The sequence below is a fragment of the Syngnathus floridae genome, chromosome 4 (assembly GCF_059516105.1).
Source record: "Syngnathus floridae isolate MCC-2025c chromosome 4, RoL_Sflo_1.0, whole genome shotgun sequence".
In the NCBI taxonomy this organism is placed as follows: domain Eukaryota; kingdom Metazoa; phylum Chordata; class Actinopteri; order Syngnathiformes; family Syngnathidae; genus Syngnathus; species Syngnathus floridae.
In genome coordinates this window covers 2,420,784-2,434,256 of record NC_142416.1, presented here as the reverse complement: position 1 = coordinate 2,434,256, position 13,473 = coordinate 2,420,784, and the positions used below count along the sequence as shown (strand labels likewise).

Here is a 13,473-nt window from a genome sequence, read left to right as displayed (position 1 = left end):
AAAGTCAGGAAAATTAATAAAAGCAACTGTTAATGACAAATTTCTAAATCATGCTTTTTACCTTAGAAAACTCTGAAAATGCAATATCTGTAGAATCACATTGACCAACATGAATCTTTTCTAACTCGGTTGCATTTACAGTTGTCTGCAAAATAGTCTCATTTGCTGATTCATCTTTCTTGTTAGACTTCAAGACTGCTATAGTAGTTCTTACATTCTCTTTGTCAGTCTTTTTGTCTGGTTCAAGTGCAGATTCAGACAGCACATTCCAGAGGTCCTGAGTGACAAGGCTTCCATTTTCTCCAGCCACTTCATCTTCAATAGGCACTGTTTGAGGGCCCATTAATATATTGTGCTCTTTTCTCAACTCCACAGAATGTGCTATCTTATCTTGGTCAGCTGCATCTGTATTGCGGTCTTCATCATTTTCAAAAAGATCCTACAACATTAAAGAAAATACAGGTATGTAAAAAATGTTTTTGACAAAATTTGAAGGCTAAATTTATGTCAACTAATAACCAAGCATACCTTACGCAAATGTAGGTTTGGAGAAAATACTTGAGTCTGTGTGTTAGTTTTGGGGTCAGGCTTGCGTGAAAAGAACAAAGGGTTGTTTTGTACAATGCATGGAAACCTCTGGAAGCGTTTGTAGACAGACAGGGCCATGGCTCCAGTTTCCATTTCACAAATTACCTAAACCAGAAGAAAATAAACAAGCTTTATGGCAGGGGTCATACCAAGCCTTTTTTCTCGGACAGGCTTGGGAAGGAATGTAGTAGAAGTAACATGTTCCAACGTTACGTACTGAGGATATTAAAAACGAGTAAAACTGAACAAAACCATGTAAACAGATTATAGCTTTATACTATAAAGCTAAGGGTGTCCAAACATTTTGCAAGGAGGGCCAGATTTGATAAAGTGAAGGGGCTCGGAGGCCAATAGTATTTTCAGACATTTTTTAACTACAAAAATTTCATGCAAATACACACTGTTATAAAAAATGTTTTAGTCACAATTGTCTTTATTTTTCAAATGACAAAATAACCAAATATAAGCCACTCAGGCAGATGTGAACAACTCTAAAAACACAAATTCTACCTTTCATTCATATCTGAAGAGTCAGATAACATTAAACAAACTGTATGAAATACCTTAAATTTACATGAGTTTAAAATTATTTTTGCCTCATGAACATTTTAAACAGGGATTATAAGTAATGCAAAGTTGTCTGTTATTATTAAAACTTAAAACAAGCGAATTTTTCTAAAGTCATTTACAATATCTTTCAGAAAGTAATAGTTTGTGTCACGTCTACAGGTTCATAACATCAACAGTATCGACATGGCTACTTCGTAGCTTGCTTTAGTAATATTTACTTTTGACTGACAGCCCCACGTGGAGAATCGCGGTTGTGATGCCAGTTCAACTTGGAGCTGCTTCACTTTATCAGCACGGTCACTCCCTGTTAGCTTGTTGTATGTGTTAGCATGTTTAGTCTGGTAGTGTCTCTTTAGGTTTAAATCCTTAAACAAGGCAACCGTCTCTTTACAAATTAGACAAAAACAATTGCCTTGATCTTCAGTGAAGAAGTATTGTAATTCCCATGTCTCTTAAAAGCGACGGCCCTCAATGTCAACTTTCCTCATTTTCTTTGCAGTCGGCATGGCAGAAATGAGCGGAGAGGGGTGCGCGGCACGGATGCAGACTGATATTATTAAGGGTGCTGCCGCCTTTTGGTAAAAGGAGGTATATAGATCATAGTTTCAAGTTTCATGATTTTTGTATTAAGTTTAACTGTGCAGGCGGGCCATAAATAATACATTATAAGACCAAACCTGCGAGCCGTATGAAATCTGATCAGGTCCCGGATTTGGCCCGCGGGCCGGACTTTGGACATGTCTGCTTTATAGGGATGCTCCGGTCGATCGGCAACAGATGGCGATGAAAAATTGGAATGCTTGATCAAAGCCTTTTACTGCAGATCAAAAAATCTAGTCACCTGTAGATCATGCGTTGCAGTCTGCCAAGAAAGACCAGCCTCCCTCCCCCCTCCATCCATGCTGCTCAGTGGGCACGAGTGGCACCAACAAACATATCTGCTGTATGGAGATTCTTTGCAATTGTTGAGAGCTTTGTGACGTTGACGTTGAAGTGGAATCTAACCCGCACCCTCTGAACTGTGAGGCGGACGTGCTAACCAGTGCACCATCAGGCACTGAGGCAGAGCAAACATTTTTTATTGTTCCTCTGAAAAATAAGGACTAGATACCAGTGATTTATTCATAGTTAAAAGTCTAATTCTCAATCAGCATGCAACAGTGAGTTTCATGTGAAATTATATAATTTATCCATTCAAGGCACAAAGACTTTTTTTTACTTTATTTTACTGAAGCTCTCAAGACCTAAATGTACAAACTATTTGATGACAAAAGCCACTCAAAAGTATGAAGAACCTGAAGCGGAGAACTAGCATAGTTGTCTTCAATTTTTGGTGACAATCTAGTTGAAGAACTCCAGCAGCAAGCTCATGCAGGCAGTGGAACCTTATCGGAAATAATCACCTACCTGACAGAACCACCAATCTCACAGCATGCATCATTACTGGAGTATTGGAAAAGAAATAAAGCACGCTTTCCAGACTTTGCTCGATTAGCAAGAGCGTAACTACCTGCATCTTGCACAAACATGGCGAGTGAGTGCCTTTTCAAAGTAAAAAAAAAGTCAAAGTCAGCTTTATTGTCAATTTCTCCACATGCAAAAGACACACAAAGAAACCGAAATTTCGTTCCCCCCTATCCCACGGTGACAAGACATGGCTCACATTAGACAAACAAGTAAACAAGTATAACAAGAGCGTGCTGAATAAATAATGAATAAATAACACAACAAATAAATAAATAAATAAATAAGAGGAGGGAAAAAAAAAAAAAAGGAACAAGTGCGCGTACAGCAGACATTCCGAAAATAGCTCAACAGTGCCGTACGCTACGCAGAAGGGGGTAGCGAGTTCAGGGCCCTAGCAGCCTGGAGAAAGAAGCTGTTGGCGAGTCTGGTGGTGCGGGAGCGCAGGCTCCTGAGGGCAGAAGGTCAAACAAAGAGTGAGCCGGGTGACTCACATCTCTGGCAATCGAGGTTGCCTTGCGGGCGAGATGGGAGGTGTAAATGTCCTTCAGGGAGGGGAGCGAAGCACCAATAATCTTACCAGCCGTATTCACTATGCGCTGCAGGGCCTTCAAGTTCTGTTCAGTGCAGTTACCACCCCAGACAGCGATGCAACTGGTGAGGACGCTCTCAATGGTGCCATGGTAGAATATAGACAAGACTGCCTGAGGAGCACATGCACGCCTGAGCTTCCGCAGGAAGTACAGGCGGCGCTGAGCTTTCTTTGCCAGTGACGAGGTGTTTGCGGACCAGGAGAGGTCCTCACTGATGTGCACCCCCAGGAACTTGGTGCAGCTCACCTTCTCCACCACAGCACCGTCGATGATCAGCGGCAGGTGTCTTGTGTGACCCTTCCGAAAGTCAACAACGATTTCCTTGGTCTTATTGACGTTCAGCAGGAGGTTGTTGTCCCTGCACCACGTGGTCAGAAGGTCAACTTCCGACCTGTACCGAGTCTCGTCGCCCTTCGTGATGAGACCCACCAGAGTCGTGTCGTCAGCAAACTTCACTATGCGGTTGTCGCTGTAGGTCGCAGTGCAGTCATGCGTCAGCAGGGTGAAGAGCAATGGACTGAGCACGCAGCCCTGGGGGGCCCCCGTGCTCAGCGTGATGCTGGCGGAGATTTTGTCGCCAACACGCACCACCTGAGGCCTCTGACAGAGGAAGTCCAGTAGCCAGTGGCAGAGGGAGGTACTGAGGCCCAGCTCGTCGAGTTTGCAGATGAGTCGCTGCGGCACAATGGTGTTGAAGGCAGAGCTGAAGTCCACAAACAGCAACCTCACATATGAGTCCTTTCTCTCCAGGTGAGTGAGGGCCGAGTGGAGGGCAGAGCAGATGGCATCCTCAGAGGACCGCTTGGCACGGTACGCAAACTGGAAAAGGTCAATGGTGGGGAGAGAACGGACTTGATGTGCTCCATGACAAGCCGCTCAAAGCACTTCATGATGATGGGCGTCAGTGCCACGGGGCGGTAGTCATTGAAGCAGGACGGTGCACGTTTCTTCGGCACAGGAACGATGGTGGCAGCCTTGAAACACGAGGGGACGATGGCCTGCTGCAGGGAAACGTTAAAGATGTCCGTGAAGACACCTGAGAGCTCCCCAGCGCAGTCCTTCAGCGCTCGACCCAGGATGTTGTCAGGGCCCGCCGCCTTACGGGTGTCAATAGCGGCAAGCGCCCTCCTCACACCGTCGTCGGCAGAGAGGCGCAGGGGCTGCTCGTGTGGGGGGGGGAGTGGTCTTCAGCGGGCAAGTGCTGTTCTGGGCGTCGAAGCGAGCAAAGAAGCGGTTCAGATCGTTCAGCAGACGGACGTCGCCCTCACAGCTCCTCGGCGCGGGCTTGTAGTCTGTGATGGTCTGAATGCCCCGCCAAAGGCTACGTGCGTCTTTGCTGTCCTTGAAGTGGGTGGAGACCTTGCACGAGAACGCCTTCTTCGCTTCTTTGATGCCTCGGGACAGGTCGGCCCTCGCTGTCCTCAAGCCAGCCTCATCCCCCGCTCTGAAAGCCTTGTCCCTGGCCCTCAACAGTCTGAGGACAGCCCCCGTCAGCCACGGCTTCCAGTTCGCGCGAGTGACGACGGATTTTGAGCAAGTCACATCATCGATGCACTTGGTGATGTAAGAGGTAACAGAGTCAGTATACTCCTCTATGTCCGTCCAATCGTTGTAGGTGGCTGCCTGCTTAAACAAGTCCCAGTCAGTGGTGTCGAAGCAGTCACGAAGTGCATCGGAGGCACCCTCAGGCCACACCCGAACCCGCCTCCGAACCGGCCTGGATGCCTTTACCAATTGTCTGTATGCGGGCAAAAGCAAAACGGTGAGATGGTCAGAAAGCCCCAGATGGGGGAGGGGGGTGGCTTTGAAAGCTCCCTTTTGCGCCGAGTAGACTAGGTCCAGGAAGCTGTCTCCACGTGTCGGAAAAGTAACATGCTGGTGAAGCCTCGGGAAAACAGACTTCAGGTTGGCATGATTGAAGTCTCCAGCGAAGATGGTGAAACCGTCAGGGTGCGCTGTTTGCTGTTCACTGACAGCTCTGCATCCAACATTTTGGATGGACTGAGGAATAGACTCTTTCCTGCTACAAAGTGGCAAAGTGTTCTGTGGAGCGATGAATCCAAATTTCAAATTGTTTTGGGAAATTGTGGACGCCGTGTTCTCCGGACCAGAGAGGAAACGAACCATCCGGCATATGGTCGCAAAGTTAAAAGCCAGCATCTGGGATGGTGAAGGGCTTTTAGTGCCAATGGCATGGGTGACTTTCATGTTTTTGAAGGCACCATTAACGCTAAATGGTATATAAAGGTTTTGGAGAGACCTACGCTGCCTTTCAAGCAACGGGTTTTTTCATGGACACCACTGTTTATTTCAGGAAGAAATTTAGACCATGCTAAACCCCACCGCACGTGTAACAACAGCTTGGCTTAGTAGTAAAGGAGTGAGGGTACTACACTGGTCCCCAGTGAGTGGCACACTACGAAGCGTAAAATACGACAACAGATACCCCTGACTATTGATCAGCAAGAATGGGAAAGAACCACACCTTGAGAGCTTCAACAATTAGCATCCTCAGTTCCCAAACATTTATTGAATGTTAAAAGAAAAGGTGATGTAACACAATAATAAACATGACCCTGTTCCAGCTTTTTCAAAATGTGTTGCAGCCATAAAATTCAAAGTTAATTATTATTTGCTAAAACAATTAAGTTCATTTAGTTGGAACGTGAAATATCTAGTCTTCGTAGTGTATTAAATTAAGTGCGGGTTGAACATGATTTGAAAATCATTGTATGTTTTTTGTTCAACACAAATTGGGTTTACGTTAGTTTTTTCAATAAATATACAACATCAATGTAAAATTAAAAAAAAATCACTACCAATATGAGACTGTTAAACATTGAATAAACAATTATTTGTTGTTAAAGTTAAATAAAATTTGATATTAGTGTTAAAGAATGCCTGTACAGAGCAGCAAGGCTACAACATCCTGAGCGAGCTACAGAGTCGCACTTCACAAAGACATCCCCGCATTGTTTGCTGAAGCTAGAGCAAAAGTAAAGGGAGTGTGAATGCATGTAAGTTGCTAATGACATTTCAGAGTCAGAAAGCAGTGTGTTGTTCCTGTTTAAACAATATTATTAAGTTTCATGCACTTTAATGTGTCCAGCTGTACAGTGTTGTGCACTTAAACATGTCTAGCTGTACAATGTTGTGTCGCGAATGTAGTATTTACATTTACAAGATGCCAGTCACATATCATGCTATAGCAGTGATCAAATTTGACAATACAATAAATACTGTCACAATATTGAATCATGTGTTTTTATTTTATTTAGTTTTTTAAAATTCCTTACCACATTGTTAAGTTCCAGAGTTTTGACCACAGTCCCAAAACGCTGAACTAGTTTCTTAACTTCAGAGGGGCCAGTGGGAGTGTCAGGAACATTATTGATCACCAAAAGGCTACTCCAACTAACTGGAGATGAATTCTCCTGAATGAAGCAGAACAAAGTTTGCTAAATCAATTATCATGCAGTTTTACAGTAAAACTGACCTAAATTCCTGCAACGTTAGATCCAAAGTTAAATACTGCTATCAGTATTACAGTATAATATTCCATTAAAAGCAGTATGTATTGAAAACTACGTCTGTAGAATATAGCACCAATGTAAAGGGCTTGATGTTAGAAAATAGATAATTTCCTCCACCAACACATCCAATGAAAATGTTCCCTTCAATGAAAACGAAACAAATGACAAAAACATTCAAAACATGGAAAACTGGCCCAAAACATTTTGTACATCTAACATCATTGAATTAACAGGAATATTCCCTTCATTGTGTAAAAACAATTCCTGAACATAACAGAAAATACATCTAGGAGAGATTGTTCAGGAGACAGCCCCCGCTTCCCTCTAAATACTAATTAGGGCCTGAGTAGTGACTTTGGGAAAACATTTTTATTTTTATTTTCTCTGTAAAGTATTGTCATTTTTGACACCCTTAAACATGCACTGAAACTCAAATTTTGCACACTAATGATGAAAACCTGATATTTTAAAGTTGTCATAAACAATGACAATAAAATGGCTCTGTAGCACCACCTAGAGTAGGAAAATAAAGGTCAATCTCGGTCCTTTTGACCGAGACCTATGAATATTGGCAGTCATGTGTAGCACCCCGAGACGGAATGATGCATGGGATACCAGGACCACGACCGTATTACAGTGTCAAAAACCATATATGCAGTATCTCACAAAAGTGAGTGCACCCCTCTCATTATATCTTGTCATGGGACAACACTGAAGAAATGACACTTTGAGACAATGTTTAGTAGTCACTGTAGAGCAGTGGTTCATAACCTTTTTGGAGGTACCGAACCCCATCAGGTTCATATGTGCATTCACCGAACCCCTATTGGGGGGGTGGTACCGATGTGTTTGGCCATCCGCTGACGGGAGGGGGGGAATCTACCGGTGTGTTCGGACATCCGCGGATGGGGGGGGGGACTGCTACCGGTGTGTTCGGCCATCCGCGGACGGAAGGGGCTACCGGTGTGTTCGGCCATCCGCGGACAAGGGGCGGGGGACGGGGCGGGGGCGGGGCAATGACATACCAGCTCTGCCGAACCCCTGAAGCCGACTCACCGAACCCCTAGGGTTCGACCGAACCCAGGTTAAGAACCACTGCTGCAGAGCTTGGATAGCAAAGTAAACGTATTGTTACTTCAAAGTAGCTCAAAATACAACAATGAATGTGTAAAATGCTGGCAACAAAAGTAAGTACACCCCAAATGAAATTGTCAAAATTGGACCCAAATGTCAATATTTTGTGCGGCCATAATTATTTTCCAGCACCGCCGTAACCCTTTTAGGCATGGAGTTCACCAGAGCTTCACAGTTCGCCGCTGGAATCCTCTTCCACTCTTCCATGATGACATCACGGAGCTGGTGGATGTTGGAGACCTTGCGCTCCTCCACCTTCCATTTGAGGATGCCCCACTGATGTTCAAGAGGGTTTAGGTCTGGGGACATGTTTGGCCAGTCTATCACCTTCACCCTCAGCTTCTTTAGGAAGGCTGTGGTCGTCTTGGAGGTGTCCAGCATGTGTGGCGGCAACCAGGTGAAGAGTACAAAGACAAGTGTGTCTTGCCTACAGTCAAGCATGGTGGTGGGAAAGTTATGGTCTGGGGCTGTATGAGTGCTGCTGGCACTGGGAAGCTACAGTTTATTGAGGGAACAATGAATGCCAACATGTACCTCCCTCCGTAAACTGAGCCGCGGAGCAGTATTCCAACACGATAACGAGACCTAACACACCTCCAAGATGACCACTGCCTTTCTAAGGAAGCTGAGGGTGAAGGTGATAGACTGGTCAAGCATGTCCCCAGACCTAAACCCTATTGAACATCTGTGGGGCATCCTCAAATGGAAGGTGGAGGAGCGCAAGGTCTCCAACATCCACCAGCTCCGTGATGTCATCATGGAAGAGTGGAAGAGGATTCCAGCGGCGAACTGTGAAGCTCTGGTGAACTCCATGCCTAAAAGGGTTACGGCGGTGCTGGAAAATAATTATGGCCGCACAAAATATTGACATTTGGGTCCAATTTTGACAATTTCATTTGGGGTGTACTTACTTTTGTTGCCAGCATTTTACACATTCATTGTTGTATTTTGAGCTACTTTGAAGTAACAATACATTTACTTTACTATCCAAGCTCTACAGTGACTACTTAACATTGTCTCAAAGTTTCATTTCTTCAGTGTTGTCCCATGACAAGATAAAATTAAAACATTGCAGAAATGGGAAGGGTGTACTCACTTTTGTGAGATACTATATGTTTCTACCCTCACCTATGGTGACGAGCTGTGGGTCGTGACCAAAAGAACAAGATCCTGGATACGAGCTGCCAAAATAAGTTATTGCATAGTGTCTGGGCTCCCCCTTAGGGATAGAGTGAGAAGCTCATTAATCCGAGAGGGACTGCTCATCAGCGTTGAGAAGAGCCTGAGGTAGTGGCTCGGGTATTTGATTAAGATGCCTTCTGGACGACTTCCTGGTGAGGTGTTCTGGGCATGTACAGGGTTATACAAACTACTGTGCCACCGCCTAGCTGTGCAACGTGGCATTATACCCCCCAAAAAAGAATAAAATTGGAATAGAATGTTACCAAAAAAATCCATTAAACGGGTTCCGGGATGGAAGGGCATTTACTGTACTAGGGCCAATTAATAATGGTATTTTCCTGTTGGATACAACAGTTAATCCTGTGAGTGAGAATAATAACTTACCAATGGATGAAATGATTGCATCAGTAGATTGTAGAGAGCCACCTATGCAAAAATATCAGGTTAATCCGTCATTGTATGAACAGGACGTATATTACATAGGGCTCATCACACTTTTCTCATAGGCAAGTCAGGTTTAAACGTGTAATGTTACTATAATTTAACTTATTTAAAAAATTGTGAAATAAGATTGTTAAAGTTGAAGAAGTTAAAGAAAAATAATACATTGCATGTCAAATCTGAAAGAAAGAAAGAAAGAAAGAAAGAAAGAAAGAAAGAAAGAAAGGACAGAGAAAATACAGAAAGAAAGACATAAATACTAAATAAATATGAAATCAGAATAGTGCACTGTTTTATTCAAGATATGCTCAGGATTTTGACAATCAAAGAACCATCTGGGGAATCTAAGGTAATATTTGCGCTAATATAGCAACTGTAGAAAACAGGAGATCTGTTTAACAACAAAACTGGAAAAATGATAAAAGCCTTACTGGGGTATCAATGCAAACAAGCTCTTCGATATTGAACATCTTCACTTCACAGTCTTTAATCTTTGCAGGAATGGCGGTGTAAACTTTAACAACCTCTTGTGCAGTCTTTAAGTCTGGCAGAGACACAAGAGCCTGACATAAAAGGACATGCAATTAATGTTTCATATGACAGGCTTTCTACACATTCAAAATCCCATTCTTTTTCCAAATCCTAATTTCCAGACTTCTTGGCCAAATCAAACTAATATACCACAGGGCTAATGCTCAATCAAGTGTACAGTTATTACGGATAATTGATGTGGAAGCATGAACTGATGTGTAGAGGTGGATGGTTGCCTTTGCAAAATCCATTCTGATAATTGTACACCTCAGAGGGCATTAAGATTGCTTACTTGTTGCGATTCTCTTTGGGAGTGACGAGGACGAACAGGATTAGGAATTAATATATCAGAGGAACAGCTCAGGTGGGACGGTTTGGTGATAAAGTCAGAGAGGTGAGACTGAGATGGTTTGAACATGTGCTGAGGAGGTATATTGAGAGAAGGATGCTGAGGATGGAGCCACCAGGCAGGAGGAGGGAGGCAAACGAGGAAGTTTATGGATGTGGTGCGGGAGGACATGTAGGTTGGTGTGACAGCGGAAGATACACAGAACAGAGTGATTAGGAAATAGTTGATCTGCTGCGGAGACCCCTAATAGAACCAGCCAGAAGAAGAAAAAAAACCACACAGTAACTTGCCAATGAGATTAATTGACAATGTCAATTTGTGAACCCACTGTCACATGTGATGCAGGATTTGAGACTAGAAGCAGATAGGAGATGAGACTGGGACAGTAAATTCTCTCATAGGACTAGGTTGTACAATCCCAAAACATGGTAACTTGCCAGTGAGATTAATTGACAATGTCATACAATTTGTGAACCCACTGTCACATGTGATGCAGGATTTGAGACTAGAAGCAGATAGGAGATGAGACTGGCAAAGTAAGTTCTATAATAGGACTAGGTTGTACAATCCCTTGTTATTAATGCACTCCTGAGGTGTGCCATGGTACAGACATTGATGGGTTGTCGATGAAACCGAGTGGTTTCAAGCTTCATCGGAGTCATCAGGTGGGGACCATTCTTCTTCAGTGTTTTGATGACAGGCCCACAACCCCTCCAGAGGGCTCATCAACAACAGCTGGCATCCCAGGTGTGCCCCTTTCTGCTCTTAACCTTTCCATCCCACAGGTGCTGTTTTTGGGACCCAGGTGGCATTCTTTCTTTTAATCCAGAGTCAGCAGCTTGCTTATTCTGCTGCGGTTAAGAGGGCTTTGACGGTTTGACATAGGGTTAGCCTCGGATTCCCAGGTCTTTAAGCAGCCGGACAGTTGTTTTGCCCATGACCAACCTCCCATCTATCCAAGACTAGTACCTGTTCAGGACCAGGAAACGTGCAAGTAACATCTCCGCAGACCCTTCTCACCCAGGAGACAGTCTGTTTAAACTCCTCCCCTCCGGACGGCGTTACAGAGAGCTGTACGCCAAAACCAGCAGACACAGACACAGCTTCTTCCCAGTCTGTCGCTCTGATGAACTCTCACCACTCAGAGACTCAGAGTCTTCACTGTGCAATAACATCCTGTTCTCACTTAAATATTGTTAGTGACCTGAATGTCACTTAAATGTTGTACAGAGGCTGAGATCAACCGAAGTCAAATTCCCTGTTTGGCATGCACAAACTTGGTCAATTAAGCTGATTCTAATTCTGATTCTGAATCCTCTGCAGCCAACAACTGGGCAAACCTTTCCAGCCATGCTGCTCAGCGTCAGGTGCCAGCTCAGCCTACTTGAGGCTCTTTCATTCGTGGGCTTCCTCAACAGCAACCTCTCAGGGTACAGTCAGCTCTATTATGTGAACCTTGTGCACTGAAGAGGACAAAAGCACAAGATTTGATCTGAGGATTGTTGTAACGATCTCTGATGGTAAGCAGAGCCTTTGATTCAGGTCCGCCACTAACCTAAAGTCTCGTGCTCCTCCCGCTGGCCTAGGTCAGGTGTTGTCACTGGCTGTGGTCTTTGTTAGTGTCACAACTTCTATTGTCCAACACAGCTGCAAGACATTTAAGCACCAAGTTGTGCCGCCAGGTGTAACGACCTTGTGTCAGGCTGGTCTTACAGCCCACCAAGAAGTGCTTCAGTTTTGCTAAAGATGGGCAGAGTGAGCATGTTGGGTCTTCTTCATATCATTGGTTGAGGTTACTGGGTGAAGGCAGGACATCATAAGTTGCTCTCAGGATGAAGCTGGTGTGAAATGCTTCAGAGCTCGTTCCAGAGAACCTCCTTCTCTCTACCCCTTCCCATCTCATCCACTGCCCCTTCTTTGCCTGGGAGACAGTCATTGGACACCGGGCTGCCTGCTCCTGTCAACACAGCTCTTCAACGACCCGACCTCTGCGTTGAATAGGAGCTGCCTTGTGCCATGTTGGTCTGCTCTCTCCAAGGCCAGGCCCTCCTTTTCGTTGCTGCATGAGGCCCACAATGTTACGTACGGTGCCTCAGGTCTGCCTTTGCCTATTGTGTAACTATGCTTGCAGGTCACAGGTCTGCCTTTACCTGTTGTGTAACCATGCTTGCAGACCACTTCCTTCCGGTTATCAGAGTAGGGACTGTTTGGGGTCCACATGAGTCCCAGGATTCAGTTAGTGTCATCTCCACGGATGTTACCTTGGACCAGCCGCAGCTGCAACTCTTTACCTTGATTCCTGGAGTAGATGTTGCAGTAGTGCCGCCGATCATCTTTCTCTTCAGTTTCATTCCTGGGTCAATTACCGAGTTGTCTGCTGGTGAGTCAACTTCCGCCCCTCGCAGATTCCCCCTACCATAGGTAGCTAGCCTATAGCAGGCCTGGTGGGGATTTTCCCACCTGCTAGCTGTCTTTTCAGGCTCTTGCTAGGTAAGAGCCTTTATGTAACAAAAGAGCTAGGCTGGACGCAGAAGACATGGAAGGCAAAATGTTCTGACTGTGTAATTTAGCAACTCAAGCTTACATGGAGAAAAAGGCTGCATCTAACACTGTCTGATTTGAAAGACTAATGATTTATAAAGAAAAACGTTTTCATATAATTGACAAATATATTGGAATCCAAGAACAACATTTTCACAACCTATAGGTACATGTAAACGTCTATAAAATGAGATATTTTTTCCTGGTGCCATCAAGTGTTCCAGGAAGAATAGTAAACTGCTATGCCAACAACAAGGCTTGGATTATAAGTGGGATGAAGGGCCTCCTGAATCGCAAGAAGCCGGCCTTCAAGGACGGTGATAAGCAGGAGCTAAAGCAAGTGCAGAGGGAGCTCAGGCCCAAGCTCAAGATGGCGAGATTACTTTATAGGAAGATGTTGGAGCAGAAGCTGCAGAGGAAAAGCATGAAGGAGGTGTGAGACGGGATGAGGCTGCGGCCCAAAGCAGGGTGGGTAGGTGATGGGCAGACCTCACTATGTGTGCATGGGAGGCACAGTGAGGAGCAGCGTGAGAGGACCGCAGGGAAC

The 13,473-nt window shown here is 44.7% G+C and overlaps 1 protein-coding gene across 1 annotated transcript in view; it reads right to left on the bottom strand.

Moving 5' to 3' along the window:
- Nucleotides 1-13,473, bottom strand: part of LOC148398572 (uncharacterized) — a 127,196-nt gene that overhangs the window by 22,185 nt on the left and 91,538 nt on the right. The window contains exons 12-16 of the mRNA XM_088373099.1: nt 9,937-10,068; nt 9,449-9,490; nt 6,512-6,649; nt 529-693; nt 62-439 (exon numbers count right to left, since the gene is read on the bottom strand). Coding sequence (XP_088229225.1) covers nt 62-439; nt 529-693; nt 6,512-6,649; nt 9,449-9,490; nt 9,937-10,068 — 855 coding nt within the window. The remainder of the gene's footprint in view (nt 1-61; nt 440-528; nt 694-6,511; nt 6,650-9,448; nt 9,491-9,936; nt 10,069-13,473) is intronic.